The sequence below is a fragment of the Emydura macquarii genome, unplaced genomic scaffold, assembly GCF_026122565.2.
Source record: "Emydura macquarii macquarii isolate MOO-44397 ecotype Brisbane River unplaced genomic scaffold, CSIRO-AGI_Emac_v2 contig_2199, whole genome shotgun sequence".
In the NCBI taxonomy this organism is placed as follows: Eukaryota; Metazoa; Chordata; order Testudines; family Chelidae; genus Emydura; species Emydura macquarii.
The window spans coordinates 982,654-999,651 of NW_027132336.1; the positions used below are offsets into that span (position 1 = coordinate 982,654).

The 16,998-nt window shown below is 41.1% G+C and overlaps 1 protein-coding gene across 1 annotated transcript in view; it reads left to right on the forward strand.

Moving 5' to 3' along the window:
- The window catches only part of CPZ (carboxypeptidase Z), a 46,888-nt gene that overhangs the window by 28,304 nt on the left and 1,586 nt on the right, over positions 1 to 16,998 (forward strand). Inside the window, exons 7-10 of the mRNA XM_067558858.1 lie at positions 1,398 to 1,556; positions 10,417 to 10,552; positions 11,801 to 11,940; positions 15,847 to 15,946. Coding sequence (XP_067414959.1) covers positions 1,398 to 1,556; positions 10,417 to 10,552; positions 11,801 to 11,940; positions 15,847 to 15,946 — 535 coding nt within the window. The remainder of the gene's footprint in view (positions 1 to 1,397; positions 1,557 to 10,416; positions 10,553 to 11,800; positions 11,941 to 15,846; positions 15,947 to 16,998) is intronic.

The window sequence follows — 16,998 nt, forward strand, 5'->3', positions numbered from 1 at the left end:
CACCTGCTGCACGTTAAATGGTGTACTAGTATTTCACAATGGCCGTCTGTATTCCCTGGATAAGAATGCCACTCACTTTACTGAACTGCCAACACATTTCCTGCAGTACTTACAGAGGTGCACTTAGAAAGTAACTCATGCAACTGATCATCTGACCCAGGGATGGTCATCACCCGACCATGATTATTTTCTGATAGCTGCCGGGATTTAAGCATGAGGTGACAGATGGCTCTGGCAGCCCTGCATCAACCCAGGCAGTACTGGGCCCAAAGTAAGAGAGCCTGACCCTCCTTTGCCTTACACCTCGTGTAGTCTTTCACATTTGTGCAAAGTGGGTGTAACACATTGCTGGGCTCATTTGGCGGCATTTTACAGGCACTTTGCACTCACTTTCCACAGCTGTCAATGACCACACAAAGTGCAAATGGAAGGAGAATCCCTCCCTGGAACGGATAACGCTCTGATGTCTGTATTTCGAGGATTACCCTAACTGGCCACCAGGTGTCATTGTTGCATTTAAGGACTAGCTAATTACCAAGTAGTGCTGAATGAAATGATTCCTCAGTAAATACTGAGGCCTGACAAGTTCCTCACGGCTTCAGCAGGAAACTGTTTACTTCATAGCATGAAATGGCAACCCGGAGAGTTCGATGGCATAGTTTCAACACATGGATGTACCAGTGCATAACACAGAGGTGGAGACCCTTCTCCACCTATTTTCAGATGTACAGACCCAAGGATGTATTATTTTACTTGTGTCGTGTAAAGTTGTTTTCTACTTTGTCCTTCACCAAGCAGTGAACACACAAACAGGATTTTGCAGCTGAGTCCCAGCTTAGCAGGTCAGGGAAAATTTTGAAAGCAACACGTTATTTTTTCATTAAAATGGGACCAATATATGGCCCTTAATCTTGTTGCAATTGAATTTAAGTTTAAATCATAGGTTATTATTATTTATTTGGCTTACCGTAGCACCTAGGAGCACCAGCCATGGGCCAGTACTCTATTGTGCTAGTTGCTTTATAAATAAAGAACAAAAAGATGATCCATACTGGTCTTTTCTCATTGTTGTATTGGTTTTTCCAAAAATGGCAAGTGCCTCTAGTTTATTGGTAGCTAGGAATTGTGAATCTGACTTTCGATTTTGTTATAACAACTTTTCTAGTCTCGGGGGGAGGGAAGATCCCTGGATTTTGAGGTCCAAACTCCATGGTTGTTACACGGGGTGAACAACCCCTCCCCCCATCCCCAATGGGACATCAGGGAATCACACACCATTTTCTTCCCCAACAGATTTCCAGCTGCAAACCAGTTTCTATGGTAAAGGTCATGCTGGTCCCAAATTGTTGTTTTAAGTGAATCCATTCCAAACAGTGATTTTTCTTTCTACTCTTCAGGTAGCACCAGAGACAAAAGCAATTATGAAGTGGATGAGGGTCATACCATTTGTATTATCTGCCAGTCTCCATGGAGGTGAATTAGTTGTTACATATCCTTATGACTTCTCAAGGCATCCACTGGAAGAGAAAATGTTCTCCCCTACACCTGATGAGAAGGTAATACTTCTTTCACTTGGCTACATAAACTAGCACATCTCCAGATCTGGAACTACTTGGAATCTATCATTTTAATGAGTAATACATTTAACTCTGAGCTGATGTGGATTTTTGAATGCCTGGCTTGCAACAATATCTCTATATATGTCATGAAAGGGTAAACATAACTCTGGCATCATTACACTCTACGGGTGGGAATTGCAAAAGCACTTGCTATTTGTCTAACTTCATTTTCATACCTAGTTACACTTAAAATTTAGGTCGGTCTGTCTACGTTACCAGGGGTCTGAAAAATTCATTCCCTGTAAATTAAGCTGACTTATCTCCTGGTCTAGACATGGTTAGGTCGATGGAAGAATTTTTCCATTGACCTAGCTACCGCTGCTTGGGGAGATGGATTACCTACATTGAAGGAAAAACCTCTTCCATCGATATAGGAAGCATCTACATTATAGCGCTCCAGCACCAGAGCTGCTACTGTAGCTGTAGGACCCATAGTGTAGACATGGCACCAATTGGTTTCTAAAGCTCCAGAGTTAGGCTAATGCTGCGTGCTCATATTGCCAGGGGGAATAAAGAATACGACTTGGAAAGTTAAACTATTTACAAATCTACTCATAGGAAAGTTGACTTCCTGTAGCCAAAGCAATAACTGTAACATTTCAGTAACAGCACAGGAGGGCCTGAGTCTCCATTGTCCTGCACCTTCTGGAGTCATAGACACATTTACAGTTCTCACTTGGTAGCATTTTATACGCGCTTTGCACTGGTGTAAATAACTCCAGCAGGTGCAGGGCAACAGAGAATCTGCCCCTTAATATTTAAAGAGTTAAGGGCCCAATATAATTCCCATTGGCTTCACAAGGTGCAGGTCCTGAACACACAGTTCTAATCTACCAAAGGTGATCTGAAAGAACTGTCTGCTCCGTAAACATAAAAGGATGCCAGAAGGGGGCAGTATTGTAATATTTATTCCAGGTTAAAATGCATTAGTGAATATTTGTGTTTCCAGTCTTTGACTTGGAGTATTCTTCATTTTGGGCGCTTTAAATATGCTGCACAATTTTCAGCCCTCTTATCTATTTCTTTTTGATTTCCTAAAAGTACTCTTCATCTTTGACAGAAGTTATGAGAAGTTTGACCTTTTTTAATGACATATTAAAAATGCATGGCAGCCTTAAAAATCACCACTTTCCTTAGCAAACAAATGCTGCAAAGAAACAAAGAAACCACTTTTCCTTGTGTTAAGGAGCGCAGGAGTGGGCTGATTCCTTATACAAGCTGGGGACTCTGGACTCACCATAGATCTGCATTTAGGAAACTGGTTTTAAATGTTTTGTTTTGAGCTGCATAATGTCTTTGGATACTCTGAAATACTTAGCAGGGGAAAGCACGCAAAGTAGTCACGCTGAACAGTGAGAAATACATAGCATGTGACAAATAGGTTTACTGAATTATGTTATGAAGAAGAGGGGAAATCCATTCTTTAGCTGGTAATGAGCTGGTAAGGTTTATAGCCAGTGAACTTGGGGGATTTTATTGGCTCTCTCTCTATGTTAAATCACTGATATATGGTAAAGGCTCCTAAACTTAGCACCTAGCTGCATGTTCTGCGAATCGCTTTCAATCAAGGGTGAGCGTAGCAGCCACAGAAAGGTCACTAGAGAACAGAAAAGAGCTGAGGTTTTAGTGACTGGAATTGTAAGATCACCACTGAGATGTTTAGTCCCCTGCCTTGCTATCCTTGGCAGTGAGGGACTGCTGTGTGGAATAAGGTAGCACACCACCTGAGCTACAGTGTCACAGCCCTTTCAAGACGGCCAGGTGCTGAATGCCTCCTGCCTAGGGACTGGTTATTTCAAGTCTCAGTGACATCCTGGGTCTCTGAGGGTATGTCTGCACAGCAACTAGATACCCACAGCTGGCTTCTGCCAGCTAACTTGGGCTTGTGGGGGGCTGGGCTGTAGGGCTGTTTGACTGCTGTGTAGACATCTGGGGTCAGACTTGAGCTGAAGTCCAGGCTCTAGGACTCTGAGGTGGGAGGGTCCCAGTCTAAAAGCTTGGGCTTCATCCTGACCCTGGAAGTCTACACAGCAATGAAACAGCCCCATAAGCCAACCGTGGGTTTTTCTTTCCTGTGTAGACACACTCTGAGCCCCTTCCAGGCTCAGATCTAGGTCAAAATTACCCTAATATCCCTCTTCTGCAATCAGCTTCCAAAGGAGCAGATCAGGACTCTACTGACCAATACTTGCCATGGTGAAATATTTAACACCCCCAAAAATAAACAATAACCTGTGACTAGTTGTTCGTGAGCTTCCTTCTCCTCACATACCAGCTCTCCATCTATTGGACTCCACAGATTGCACGGGAGATACACCTGACTTCCACTCAGGTGACGGAGAAGAGAATCAGGCCCGCAGAATCTTACAGTAATCGTTGTGCCTTTTCTCTGTGACGGACTGTGCACGCAGAGTCTTGTTTAAATCCTATGCTCGAGAGCAGGGTTTGCTAGATACCCCGTTGCTGCAAGGCCTGGAAAACTGAAACGTTACAAGGTTAAAATAGATCAGGGGAGGAGAGTACACGTGTGATCTCCCTCCCATTAAAATAATCTTTTAAAGTAAGCCACTGTGGGAGCCCCCAAAATGTTTGCAGTGTACCTTTAAATGTTGCCCAGAGAGTTATAAAACCACACCTGTTAAGTGACCTGTATTTAACTAATCTCATCTGCAGCTGCTGTTGTCAGGGGACCCACGTCCTGAAATATTGTTGCTCTGTTTTCGATGCTGTTCTGTTAGCTATAACCTCTGTTCTGACTGCTGACCCGGTGGAATTCACCTGTGCAAGGGGCAAATCTGGCTGCAGCAAAAGTAAAGCGCCACAGCACTGCTGAAGCTAAAATTGAAGCCTCAGGTTCTCCAGCCTGTTGAGTGTTCTTTAGGCTGCGTCAATGCGGTAAAATGCACTTGAAACAGACTTAAATAGCCAGTGATACTTCCCCCTATGGAAATGTATTCTCTGGTGGCATCGTGGCCCCTGTGTTACCCCTTCCTGATTCCACTGCTGTTGGGGATGGGGAACACTGCTGCATCTGGTCAGAGCTGGATTTAGGGGCAGGTGACCTAGGCGACCACCTGAGGTGCCAGGCTTGGCGGGTGCCGGGCTCACGGTGCTGTTTTTGTAAATACAGATTTACAGATCCTAGTGTGCACATTTATCATCTTATGTGACAGGGATAAATCACGCATGCAAACTGCGCAGCAAAGCTGTGACATGGGCTATAAATGCATTAACAAATAAAGTATTTCAAAAGTTTAAGAAAAGGAGTGGGGAGGTGAGAGGGGCACCGAAGACGCTTCTCACTGGGGGCACCATTTGATTTAGGGCTGGCCCTGCATCCAGGTTAGACCCAGCTGCCAGAACGTCTCATGGAGCCTCTTTGCAGCTGGTGATAGAGCAGCCCTCAGGCTGCTTTATCTAGTGCCAGCTACTGGCAGGGATCTGTCAGCCCCATAATTAAGGAGCCATAAAGTTGGCCTAAAGCCTCCACCCTCATGGACTCAAGGAGTTTAATCTATTTCGTTTAACAAAGAGGAGGTTAAGGTTACAGCCTAGAAGTACCTACACAGGGAACAAATATTTGATAATGGGCCCTTCAGTCTAGCAGACAAAGGTAAAACAAAAGTCAAGGACTGGAAGCTGAAACTAGGCAAATTCAGACTAGAAACAAAACTTACATTTTTTAGCAGTGAGGGTAATTAACCATTGGAACAATTTACAAGGCTCGTGGTGGATTCTCTATCACTGGCCATTTCTTAATCAAGACTGTATATTTGTCTAACAGGCAGGCTTCAGTTTAAACAGAAGTGTTTTGGGGAAGTTGTAGGGCCTGTGTTATACAGGAGATCAGACTAGATGATTGCAGTGGTCCTTTCTGGCCTTCGAATCTAAGAACTCACCAAATCCAGTGTTTCCAGGGCACAGGATCTAATACCACTCTCACTGACACCCAAGCAGCCCCAGTGAAGTCAATGCTATTGCACTGGTGGCAATGAGAGCAGAATTTTACATGAAAAGGTATTTTCTTTCTTTCTTTCTTTCTTTCAACACGTGTAAGTAAATGACAAAACCCTGGGAAAAACTGACCTCAGTAGGGACAAATCCATTGGCATTATCAGATGCTGAGGTCACAGAACTTATCCTATTTTACCAGATGAAGCTACTCCTTCCACATGCATAAGAATTCTCTTCCTTTCTTCTTCCTGGCCAACAGTGTTGTGCTAAAATATGTATTTCTCTGTACTCTGTGGGTTATGCAAGGTTTATGGGGTCCTTAACCATTCATCTCCTGGCTTTTAAGAATATGGGGTTTTGTAAATAATGTGATAAGTAAACACTGTCACTCAACAAGCTTCACTGGTTTTTAAAACAAAGTGGCTTGGTTTTGGAATTACCCACTTGCTTTTTTCCATCTTTTGCTTGCAGTACTGAACAAACAAAACCCATAGTTCTCTAATTATTGTGGGACTGCAGCAGAAAGATCATAAAGTTTGTGGAAAGTGCATACGGCGTAGCATACACTGTGTCCCAGCTTCTCAGTTTTGGTGGTTGAAACAATTTAAATCAACAGGAACCATCGTTTAGTATATCCTCTGTCTAGTTATCAAATAACGACCATTTAAAAACATTTTACTATTCCTGCCTTAGAAAATTGCCTGTTGCATGACCCCATATCAAAATCTTGTCCAATCGATCAATCAACATTTATAAGGCACTGTGGCATCTAGGCTCTGGTACATGGATTGTAAACCAACACAGTGGCTGCCTGTGGTCTATCAGTAATATCTGCTCATGCTTTGAGCTGTAGGAAGTAAGGGAGTTTCATTAGGATGATAGAAGGGCACAAAGAAACTTCTACAAAATTTTCATAAAGGGACCATTTTTTAGTCTTTTAGTCTAAAAAAAGAACTTGCCAAATGTAACCAAAATTTTTTCAACATATTCTAGTTGTCAGTGAAACTTAACCCTAAAACTTGACACTATGAAAATTTGTCTTCTTTGCTTTGACATTACAAGGGTGCACAACATCGCGTTGGAAACTCTCCCACCTCCTCGTTATGATTAGAGCCAGAACTAATCAGAACAGAATCTTGGTACTCCATGTCAAAAAACACAGGCTTGGCCCACTTGAGCTGAAGGAGCAGTTCTACTCTTCCTAAACTCCAGCCAGCCAATTTACACCAGTATCCTCTCACAAGCATATATTAACCAGTCCTGCTCCCACTGATTACTTGCACAGGGTACAATTTTCAAAAGCACCTCAGTGACTTGGCTATGTCTACACTACCCCACAGTTCAGACTGCAGAGATGAGAGGATCAGTACGCACCAAAGTGCTGCTCTGTAACTTCCCCATGTGAATTCTGTAGGCACAAAAAGTTCCTAGTCTGAGTACTACATTAATGTGAAGTAGGAACCTTTTGGTTCATGGCCACAGGGTCCACACAGGGGAGTTACAGTGTAGCACTGTGGTGCGCACTGCTATTTACACCCCCACAGTCCAAACTACAGTACAGTATAGAGAAGCACTTAGGCACTTTAAAAATGTTTACCCCAAATCTCCAATGATATCAGTAGGAGCAGGACTGAGCCCATAAATCCCTTAGTAGAAGTTAGTTAGGCTCAGGATTGGATATCAAACTATCCACAACAGATATTGTTTGTAAACGTACTTAACTGCTGTCTATTTTCTTCCATCAGAGCCTTGAATATGAAGGAGATTTAACTATCTGTGAAGGTGAGCAGGGTAGCAATAAACCACACTGAAGCTTGAGAGAGACTCAAAAACATTTTATCTGATATGTTGAAATGGGGATAGTTTTTCATGTTCTGTAACTCAGAAACAGTGAGATGAACTTTCTTCAAATTTTACATAAATACGCATTTGTCTTCATTCAACAATTAGCTAGCTTGTCCCATAGCCAACACGGATATGTGCTTAACAGAAATACTAACAAATAGCAAATCCAAACCCTTAGCTCATTCAGTTTGGCCACAATGAGGTATCATGGGTGAGATTTTCAGAAATGTTCAGCATTGACTTGATTCTGCCTCCATCCAAATCAGTGGTAAAACTCTCATTTTAGTGGGTGAAGTCAGGTCAGTGCTGAGAGCTTTTGAAAATCCCACTCCAAACCTTGTGGATAACTACGTTATTCTAAATACATTAAAAGTGCTTTTCTGGACCCCTAAGTTCCCACATTTTTCTACAGATGATCTGTCACTTCCGTCCCATGCTTGGCTTTCTGTTTGCCATTGATTAGAATGTTCTTGGTTCTCTGTCCCAAGCAATGATCTCTGAGATGATAAACCAGGACAATTACCTTCTTCTGCCTAGCCATTGTGAAACCCAATTCCTTTTAGTGGCTTAGTGGACAGGCTTTTGCAGTCTGCATTTCACCTGATTTGCCTGTTGTCCCCCTTGTTTATTCCATTGAGGCTGAGGATCCAAGGGTTAGATTCACAAAGGGGACTTTAAGCATTGTAACACCTGGCTTCTAGGCACCCTGCCAGCTAGCAGGGTGAATTCTCAGCCCCGCATTAGCTACTCTGAGCACACCTAATGGATTGAACCCCACCGGCAAGGTAGGCAGAGGAACCCCTAGTCTGAGAGCCCGGATGGGATTCAGTTTGCGCTAGGCTCCCACCAGCTCGTTAGCTGTGGGGTGACAGCAGGACTTATGTGGCTTTGCACACGTCTACCGGAAGGAACCTGCAGGGTTAGGCTGCACCTGAGCAGTGGTTTTGAAAACGTCAGTGGTGCCTCATCGTTAGCCTTAAGCACCTAAAGAGTCAGTGAGGCATCCAAGTGCCTTTGTGAATCAAGCCCCAAGTTCTCACCCACAGGGCCAATTGACTCCCCTCACCTAGCATGAATGGTCACAAAAAGGGTCCCCTGTAAGCCGCAGGCTAACCTCTTCTTTCCTTGCTGCAGTCTGTCCTCTCTTTGCAGTCGCCTTCCAAGCTGCAGACTGGCTCTTGACTCAGTCACGTGTACTCATAGACTTGCTGTCTCTACAGCTTAATCTCTATGGCACATACACTCCCTTATGGGCCTATAACAGGGGTGGCCAAACTTACTGACCCCCTGAAACCTCCCTCCCCACTGAGCAGAATCTTCTAGCCCCACCACCGTGCTGCAGGGCAGAAGCTCCGAGTTCCCCACCCCAGTCCAGTAGGTAGAGAATTGGAGAGAGGGGAGAGGGAGCTCCGCAAGCCGCACTTTTACTGTAAAAAAGCCGCATGCGGCTCACAAGCCACAGTTTGGCCACTCCAGCCTATAGTGTTGGCTGAGTTCCTTCAAGGAGACACTTCACTATCAGCGTCTTCTACCTGGGCACGAGCACTGCTGAGTGTCTTTCTGTAACACTTTTTCAGTCTCTGTCAGAGGCATAGATGCAACCTAGTATTAATGAAACCAAGCTAGAGGTGTTATGAACAATTTTAGTTTGTGCCAGGAGACATGTAACTTACATTAGTTACCTCGAGTTACAGGCATCGTGAAATAAACTGTTTAGACCGCAGAACACATGGCACCTTTGATAAAGTGAAAACAGGTTGCTATTGTTATTTATTCCTGAAATCACAGTTGGGTGAAGACTAGGGTAAAAGTGTCTATGTGACTTAAGATCCTTTGTAATTGCATTGCAGATAATGAATACATTTTTAAAAGTGCTCAGGTGACTTAGGAGCCTATGTCTCATGATTTAGATTCGTAGGAGACTTAGGAACTTTTGTAAATTTTATCTACTGTGCCTGTGTTACTTTTGAGGTACTTCCTAATTTCCTGTGTCACATTGGAAAATGGGTATTAGGATCCTATGTCACTTAGGAGTGTTTGAAAATTTTCCTTTGGACTTTGTGCAATTTTTTTAACAAAACCCATAACAAGTGAAAAGCTGACCTGGTTGGATCTGGAATCTGCCAAAGGTAGACAACAGGGTTCAGATAAAAATCTGAGGTTTAGATACCAATTTGGAACAGGCATCCAAACAAAATATAGCAGAAATCTCTTGAGAACTGCTCTTTTCCTATGTTATTTCTTCCTCCATCCCTACTCCCATCACTGCTGTCCTTTTCTGAGTAGGGACCCACAGGCCTTCATCAACTCTCATTCTCTTTAAGGAAATCATTGATTGTCTTCTCCCTCACCCTATTGCCTCTTTAGAGATGGTATCATGTCAAGGACTCGCCCTTCAAATTGAATAGGGTAGTTGATCTGGGGGGAGTGATAAGGACACTGTAAAGCAGCACTCTCTGTTACAGATACCTGAAGATCCTGTGTAGTTCCCATTGGATTGAGACTGATGGAGAGGCCTGTCCTGTAGGCCCTCTCTTCTGGAAATTAGAAGTAGCAAGTGGACGACCTGACAAAAAGGAGGGTCATGAGGATGGACCTAATTTCTGCTTTCAAGCATAGGACATAGAAATCAGCCTTTTATGGGTTATCCGATTGGATCCAAAACACAGAAAAAAGATCTGGATCTAGAGTTCTGGATCCAAACAACCTCAAAGTTTGATGCCTACCCAGCATCCATATCCATCCTCAGCATGAACCAACTAGACTGCACAGAATCTCCTCAAAGAGGTAGACAATGCTGTGGAGGTGGCAAAGCCTCCATTCTGAAAGAGGGAAATCTTCGTAGAGAGGTTCCCTCGGTGCACATAGATCTAGAGGACACAATCTGGCAAGCATGAACAGATGTTGTTGGAGTGGATCTTAGTGAGGTGAAGATAGGTGGAAGAAGTGCTTACATTTCTCAGAAGTAGTAAATATATTTCAAAACCCTTCATTTCAGATGTTCAGATTGCTGTCTAAAGCATATGCCAATGCACATCCAATCATCTCAGACAAATCAGAAGTCCGTTGTGGTGGAAACTTTGTAAAACGAGGAGGCATTATAAATGGTGCGGAGTGGTACAGCTTTACTGGAGGTAAATCTTTTTGCCATTATAACCTGTGAGGTAAAACCTGAGTTAGACCCTTAAGAGAGACAAGTAAGGGCCTGATCCAAGGCCAACTGAACAAAATGGAAAGACTAATTCATTTCAGTGGGGCTTTGGATCAGACTTTGCCCCAATGCACAAGAATCTCATAAGGGGTTTTAAATGGCAAAGTCCATATTCAAATACAGCAGACCAAATTCAGCCCTGGTGTAACTTCAGTGTAGTCAATGGAGTTATGCCAGGGATGAATTTGACTTCGTGTATTTATAAAATGCTTTCTGGTGTTAAAATCTGAATTTTTCTAGCAGATAGGAATGAAAGAGTAATGCCACAAGAGCCACATGAATTTAGAGGTCAGATCCATAATGCTGAGTTTTATATATTTCCCATATATTGAATATATACAGAAGTGTGCTAATATTTGGATCTGCATCGACTAAACTATAATTGATTATTAGTAATAGTCATGATAAGCAACAATGACATAACTGATATCCAGTTCATTGGTGTTCAAGTTTTCCAATGCTCTTTTCAGGATTGTTCAATTATTGATAGTGGGTATAATTTTCAAAAGCACCTACATCCTATTTTCAAAAGTGACTTAGATGGGACTTAGACTTCTAAGTGATTAATAATTTTGAAAACTGTACCCATTATCTATGGTGTGTTAACAGTTTAGTACATAATAATGTCATGTTTTCATGTTAGCTTCTCTTAGAAGTTTGCTACTCCCAAAGGGAACTGCTGATGTGCTAGATGGTGTGATAAAATGCAGAAGATACCATAAGCCAGCAAACAAGTTTTCTTTCTTCCCCAGTCCAAGAACAAGTCTCATTCTCTGACCATGGGCCTGGAAGTCGATTCCAGAGTTCTAATCCCAACTCTGACCTTGATTTCCTCTTTGACCTTGGGCAGTTGCTTCTGGTATAGAGCTGATCATGCACAACTCTTTGCCTTAGCTTCTACAAATGTAAATGCCTTTTAATAATAATAGTGCTTACCCGCCTCAAGGAGGTGTTGTGAGCATTAATTAGTTAACTGATGTTTAAAATAATGCTTGTAAAGCTCCACAGATGCTGAAAATTATGTATATGGTGGGTGCATGCGTTCTTCACAACAGATATACCATTGTCCACAGGGCTGCATTTGGTCATCAACTAATTTCAGCAGCAAAGTTCTAATTAAATGTGAAATGGATTGTTCATATTCTTCCTTTTTCCCTTTCTATGAATTTAGGAATGGCAGATTTTAATTACCTTCACACAAACTGTTTTGAAATCACCTTGGAGTTGGGATGTGAAAAGTTTCCTTTGGAGGAGGAACTATATTCTGTCTGGCATGAAAACAAAGAATCCCTTTTGAGTTTTATGGAAATGGTAGAGTTCTATTTTTATATACATTCCTTTAGTGTTTGAGGTTTTCCCGTCTCCATTCTTTGATGGGATTCCATTATTAATATTTCCCTGCTGAAGATGCTTCTGACAACATTTGATCAACTTCAGATATTCCCACACCAGTCTCTGTGCTCAGTTCATCTGTCTAAGAATGTGGATATTTCCCTAACTCAAATGCGGGTCAATTGAGGATTGAGATTTGCGTAATTACATCACAAAATAGCACTGTAGAAATGTCTATAAATAGTTTGGGTGGGTTATGAAGCAACTATTCAAAATCCAATACTAGAGACAGAGCAACTCAACTCAGACCAACTTGAGATAGACTCAACCTCTTTCTCAAAGAACTAAACCAAACAATTTAAATTTATGTAAAGTTTAGGTAACTTTTCACTTTTACATGTTTCTCCGATTCCGTGTTTTTGGTCTTAAGTTCCACTATTCTGTAACACAAACCTTTTAAGTGTTTTTGACCCAGATGGAACAAGGAAATATTGAAAATTTCACTGGAAATCCTGTTCCTATGATATATCAGCTCAGTTTCTGAACAAAAGCTGTTAGGATAAACGTCTGGCCCCTGAACTTATGGAGGAGCAACTGAACCAAATGTATGTAGCTTCACTCAGCAGTAACAAATGCTTTGCTAATAACAAGTAACTGATCAGAGAGACTCAGGGCAGACATCTTTCTCTCAGCCATTAGCAGATCAGCTTTCTGTCATGCCTTATTTTGATAGACTATGAGTAATTTAAAGTTGTTAGGAGCGTGTTAGCTTTTTTTTATGGCCTTTTTAAGCAACCTCTTGCTACTTGTGGTAAGTATCATCATTCGATAAAGACTACAATCCAGACCACCAAACTCATTTCATTTTACAGCTGTCTGATGAAAATGAGTTTTAGTGAGTCCAAATGGGACTGGATTAAATCCATATATATTGCACTTGAAGCCTTCAAGATGTAAAGATTTTTATAGTGTGAGATACTGTAGAAGTCTATGCTGGACAAGCCTTTTGAGTCAACACAGAACAGTAAGTGAAAACTCTCTAGATAAGACTGACTGAATTACTCCTGATAAGGATTAAGTCTGCCATAACCAATTCAAACTTTTCTCATTTGATATTTGACAGATTATTTGGTGTGTGCATGAATCTACTAGGTTTAACTAGCAAAAGTTAAATGTATATATGTGCTAATCCTTCTCCCATTGAAAGTGGTTACAAAACTCCCATTGATTTTAATGCATGATCAGGTCTGTATTCATGGAAGCGAAATAAAACCAATGGCAATAAAGTAATTAAGGGCCCAATTCTGTCACTCTTACCTGCAGTGCATAGTAATTATTGAAGTCATGTCAGAAATAGGACTTAAATCAGAATCTGACCTAAACCCAGCAAAGCAAAGGAAAATATAGTTGAAATAGAATTGCTGCATTATGGGGCAGATTTTCCACTTCCTTGTACTGTGTGTAGAAAATTTATAGCTTCTCAGAGTGAAATTTTGTCCTTCTGATTTGGGAGTGTTTCCCATTCACTTTGGACAAGTATAATGATGACAGTACCAATTAGTGGAGAGAAAAGCCCGCTATTTGTAACACCTCATGCTGATTTAAGATTTTCCATACTTAGATGCTGCAGGATGAGTGGAAAGGATGAATGGAAAGAAAACTGCACCAATCTGCAGTAATAATTCTCAAGAGACAGATTCTGGTTCCTTCTGTTCAGTAGAACCTTACTCCTTGAGTTGTCCCATTCAAATAAATTACACTGTGTAAAGGGTAAGGTACTGCTCAACATGAGTGGGAGCAGCAAAATCTGGTCCTAAATTAGTAAATGTTGTAATTAGAACAGGTCAACATTTTTAGATTAAAAAGCTTTTCATTAAAAAAACGGCCTTTAAAAAATTGGATATGTTAATGATTTTTTTAAAATTTCCATTTAATTCAATTGAAAAACAAAATTTAATCTTTTTTTAAGGCTTTGTCTCCCCTTTTCCAGGGGCAAAATGAGGTATAAGAGGAGAAAAGGAAAAACAATGAAGGGGAAAGGGAAAAAGGAGAGGAAAAGAGGAAGACTACAAAATAGAAAAGCCAGAAAAATGAAAACTTTCCAAAAACATTGAAATTTTTCAATAAATATTTTCATGAAAAATTTCTAATAAAAAAAACTATTAATTTTTTAAGCCTGCAGAACAAAAATGACTGAAACTTTAAAAAAATTGAAATTGTTTTTCCACATTTGACCAGCTCCTATTGTAATGTACTGGCAGTTTTTTATCTGAACCACTGCCCTCTTGTGTAAAACTGATCTGCTGTGCAGAACTGGCTTTGTCTTGCTAGCAGATAGGTAGAGCCCTGCAAATCTGCGGATATTGGCTTAATATCAGCAGATATCTCCAGACCATGTTTGTGGATCGGATGTGAATACAAATTTTATATCCATGCAGGGCTCTACAGATTGGGGCATTTCCCTTTACTTCAACCGATAGAACCCTGGGTTTTCAGAATTGGAGAATTCACATCAGGATTTTTTTATTTTTTTATGAACATATCTCTATCACTCCCTGACAGGGAGAGATTTTAACATAGTAATTATGCATACCTACCTCACAGGATTGCTGAGGGGTTCAGTTAATTAATGCACAGTTTACAGCACTTTGAGGTCCTTGAATATGAGGTAGTGCATAACTGAAAAATGTTGCAATAATAATAATAAACAAACAAGTTGTAATGCTTCTGGAGTTTCTTATGCAAATATGCATAGCAGTTAGCTGCATTAATTGGTTGTACTGTCAAGCTGGCAGCATACTGTTTGATTGTTAGTTATATTTTAATATTTCCTTTAATGCTGAACTTTTTCTTAAGTAAATGCAATTAGTAAATTACAGGATTAAATCCTCAGTTTATGTACAACTGGCCTCATTCACTCCATAGTTTATGAAAGAGTGTTTTTTCCTTTACATAGGGAGAATCAGGTAATTTTTCAAAACCTTAACTCTGAACTTCTTTTCTGTGTTGCGTTTAAGTCACACATTTTAAAATATTAACTGAATATAATGGTTATATGGTCACGCCCCCACGATCTATACTCAGGAGGGACCCTCCATGCATAGATCACATTCCATCATCAAAGGGGGATGATCTGTTTCCACATCTCCCTTTTCCTCCACACCCTATAGAGAGTTCCTCATAGATTGGAGATCCATGAGTGGGGAGAGTGATCTGAGATTATGCACAGGCCTCTAAATTGTTGCCCTAGGAGGCAAACCACCCTTCTCAATGGGAAGGATGGTGACTCATTTTGAGGAGAATCTCATGGTGATTGCTTCCTGTCACAACCAGAACACGGGCAGTCAGACCTAGTGATCAGAACAGGAGTCAGGCACTAGAATACCAGAGTCCAAGACACACCTGAAGACAAACCTAGAGCCAGGCATCAAGAAAGTGGGAGAGTCAGTTACCATGAGGTCAGAGTCCAAGACAGGCCAGAGGACAAACCAAGAGCCAGAAGTCAGGAGACAAGCAGAGTCAGAAGCCAGAGTCTGGAATCACTTGCCCATAGGCCTAAGGCAAGGGCAGGCAGTTTGTGTTGTTGCTCAGACAACTTCCTGTCATGGCTTCCTGGTTTAAGTACTGGTGCCAACCAATCAATGGGTAGCGAGGAGCTGCCACTCAGGTCCTGCTGGGCGGTACTTCCTACTGAACCCTGCCTCACAGGGTCCTTCCAGAAGAGGCTACCTTAAGTTTCCTGTGGTAATGTAGTGGTGGCAGCAGCCCAAAACCCCCAGGTTCTAGTCCTAGAGGTTCTTATTCTTCCTATGGGTTTTCTTGCAGGAAAAGATGATCGGACATAAAAATGTTTTCATTTGGTGTAACTCATCATTTCTTTGTTAGATACACCGTGGGATAAAGGGAATTGTAATGGATAAATTTGGTAACCCAATAAAAAATGCCCGAATTTCAGTCAAAGGGATCCGACATGACGTTATCACAGGTAATGCTTTTTTGGTTGGCTCTTTCTCATATGATAATGGTGGTATGCACTATAAGACAAAAACTGTAGTCCTCACTCAGGAAAAAGTTCCATTACATTCAATGGGCATTTTGCCTGCAGAGGATTGCAGCATTTAGCTGTGTGAGTTTGTTTCTGGAATTATGTTAAAAACCATAGGTCAAAATCTGATACACATACACACACACACCCCTATTATCAGTGCCAATGAAGTTGCATGAGTGTAACTGAATGCAAAATTTTACCCAGAATTTTTTGCAGAATCTCTCTAATTTCATGTTAATTTTTTTGCTAGACTAAATAAACTGAAATTTTCTTCATACAAAGCAATATTTTGGTCTCTGTATAATTTTAGTTTTTCTGTACACAGGTGAATAATATGTTAGACATATATATGAATTATTGAACGTACATAGGTCAGAGGCAAAAAGAGTGGAGTACTGAGTTACATACTATGTACATTGCATTAACCAATCAATAACATACACAAGTGTCAATTTTCAACAGTTTTAAAGCTCTGAGAATTTAGGGCTCAGTCTTGCTCCCACTGAAATCAATGGGAGTTTTGCTATTGATTTCAATGGGAATAGGATTGAGCCCCAGAAGCATGTAGTGTCACCTGTGCGGTAAAATTTTGCACTGGTGGTGGCTGTTATATCAGCTTGAAAAGCCAGAGTGGCTTATAATGTAGTGGATACTGCACTACTTTAAGTGTGAGTAAACCTACAATTTGATGGGACACAAAACTGGACAAAAAATTTTTAAGCTGAAATTGGGGCATGATTTAGGACCGGTTTCAAACTCCTTCGTGACAATGATTTGCCATTATCATCAATGGGCTTTGGATAAGGCCCTTAAAGAATTAACCAATAAATATTGTGCCCATATGAAGGAAAAAGAGATGTTAGGTTTCATTTCAGACTGATCAGGCATTTGGTATAGCTGAAATTTCATGGTGACCGGGCTTTAGTTAAGAGAGAATATGTCCAACAGTTGCAAAGCCGAAATATTGAAAATGAAGGAAATTATGAGTG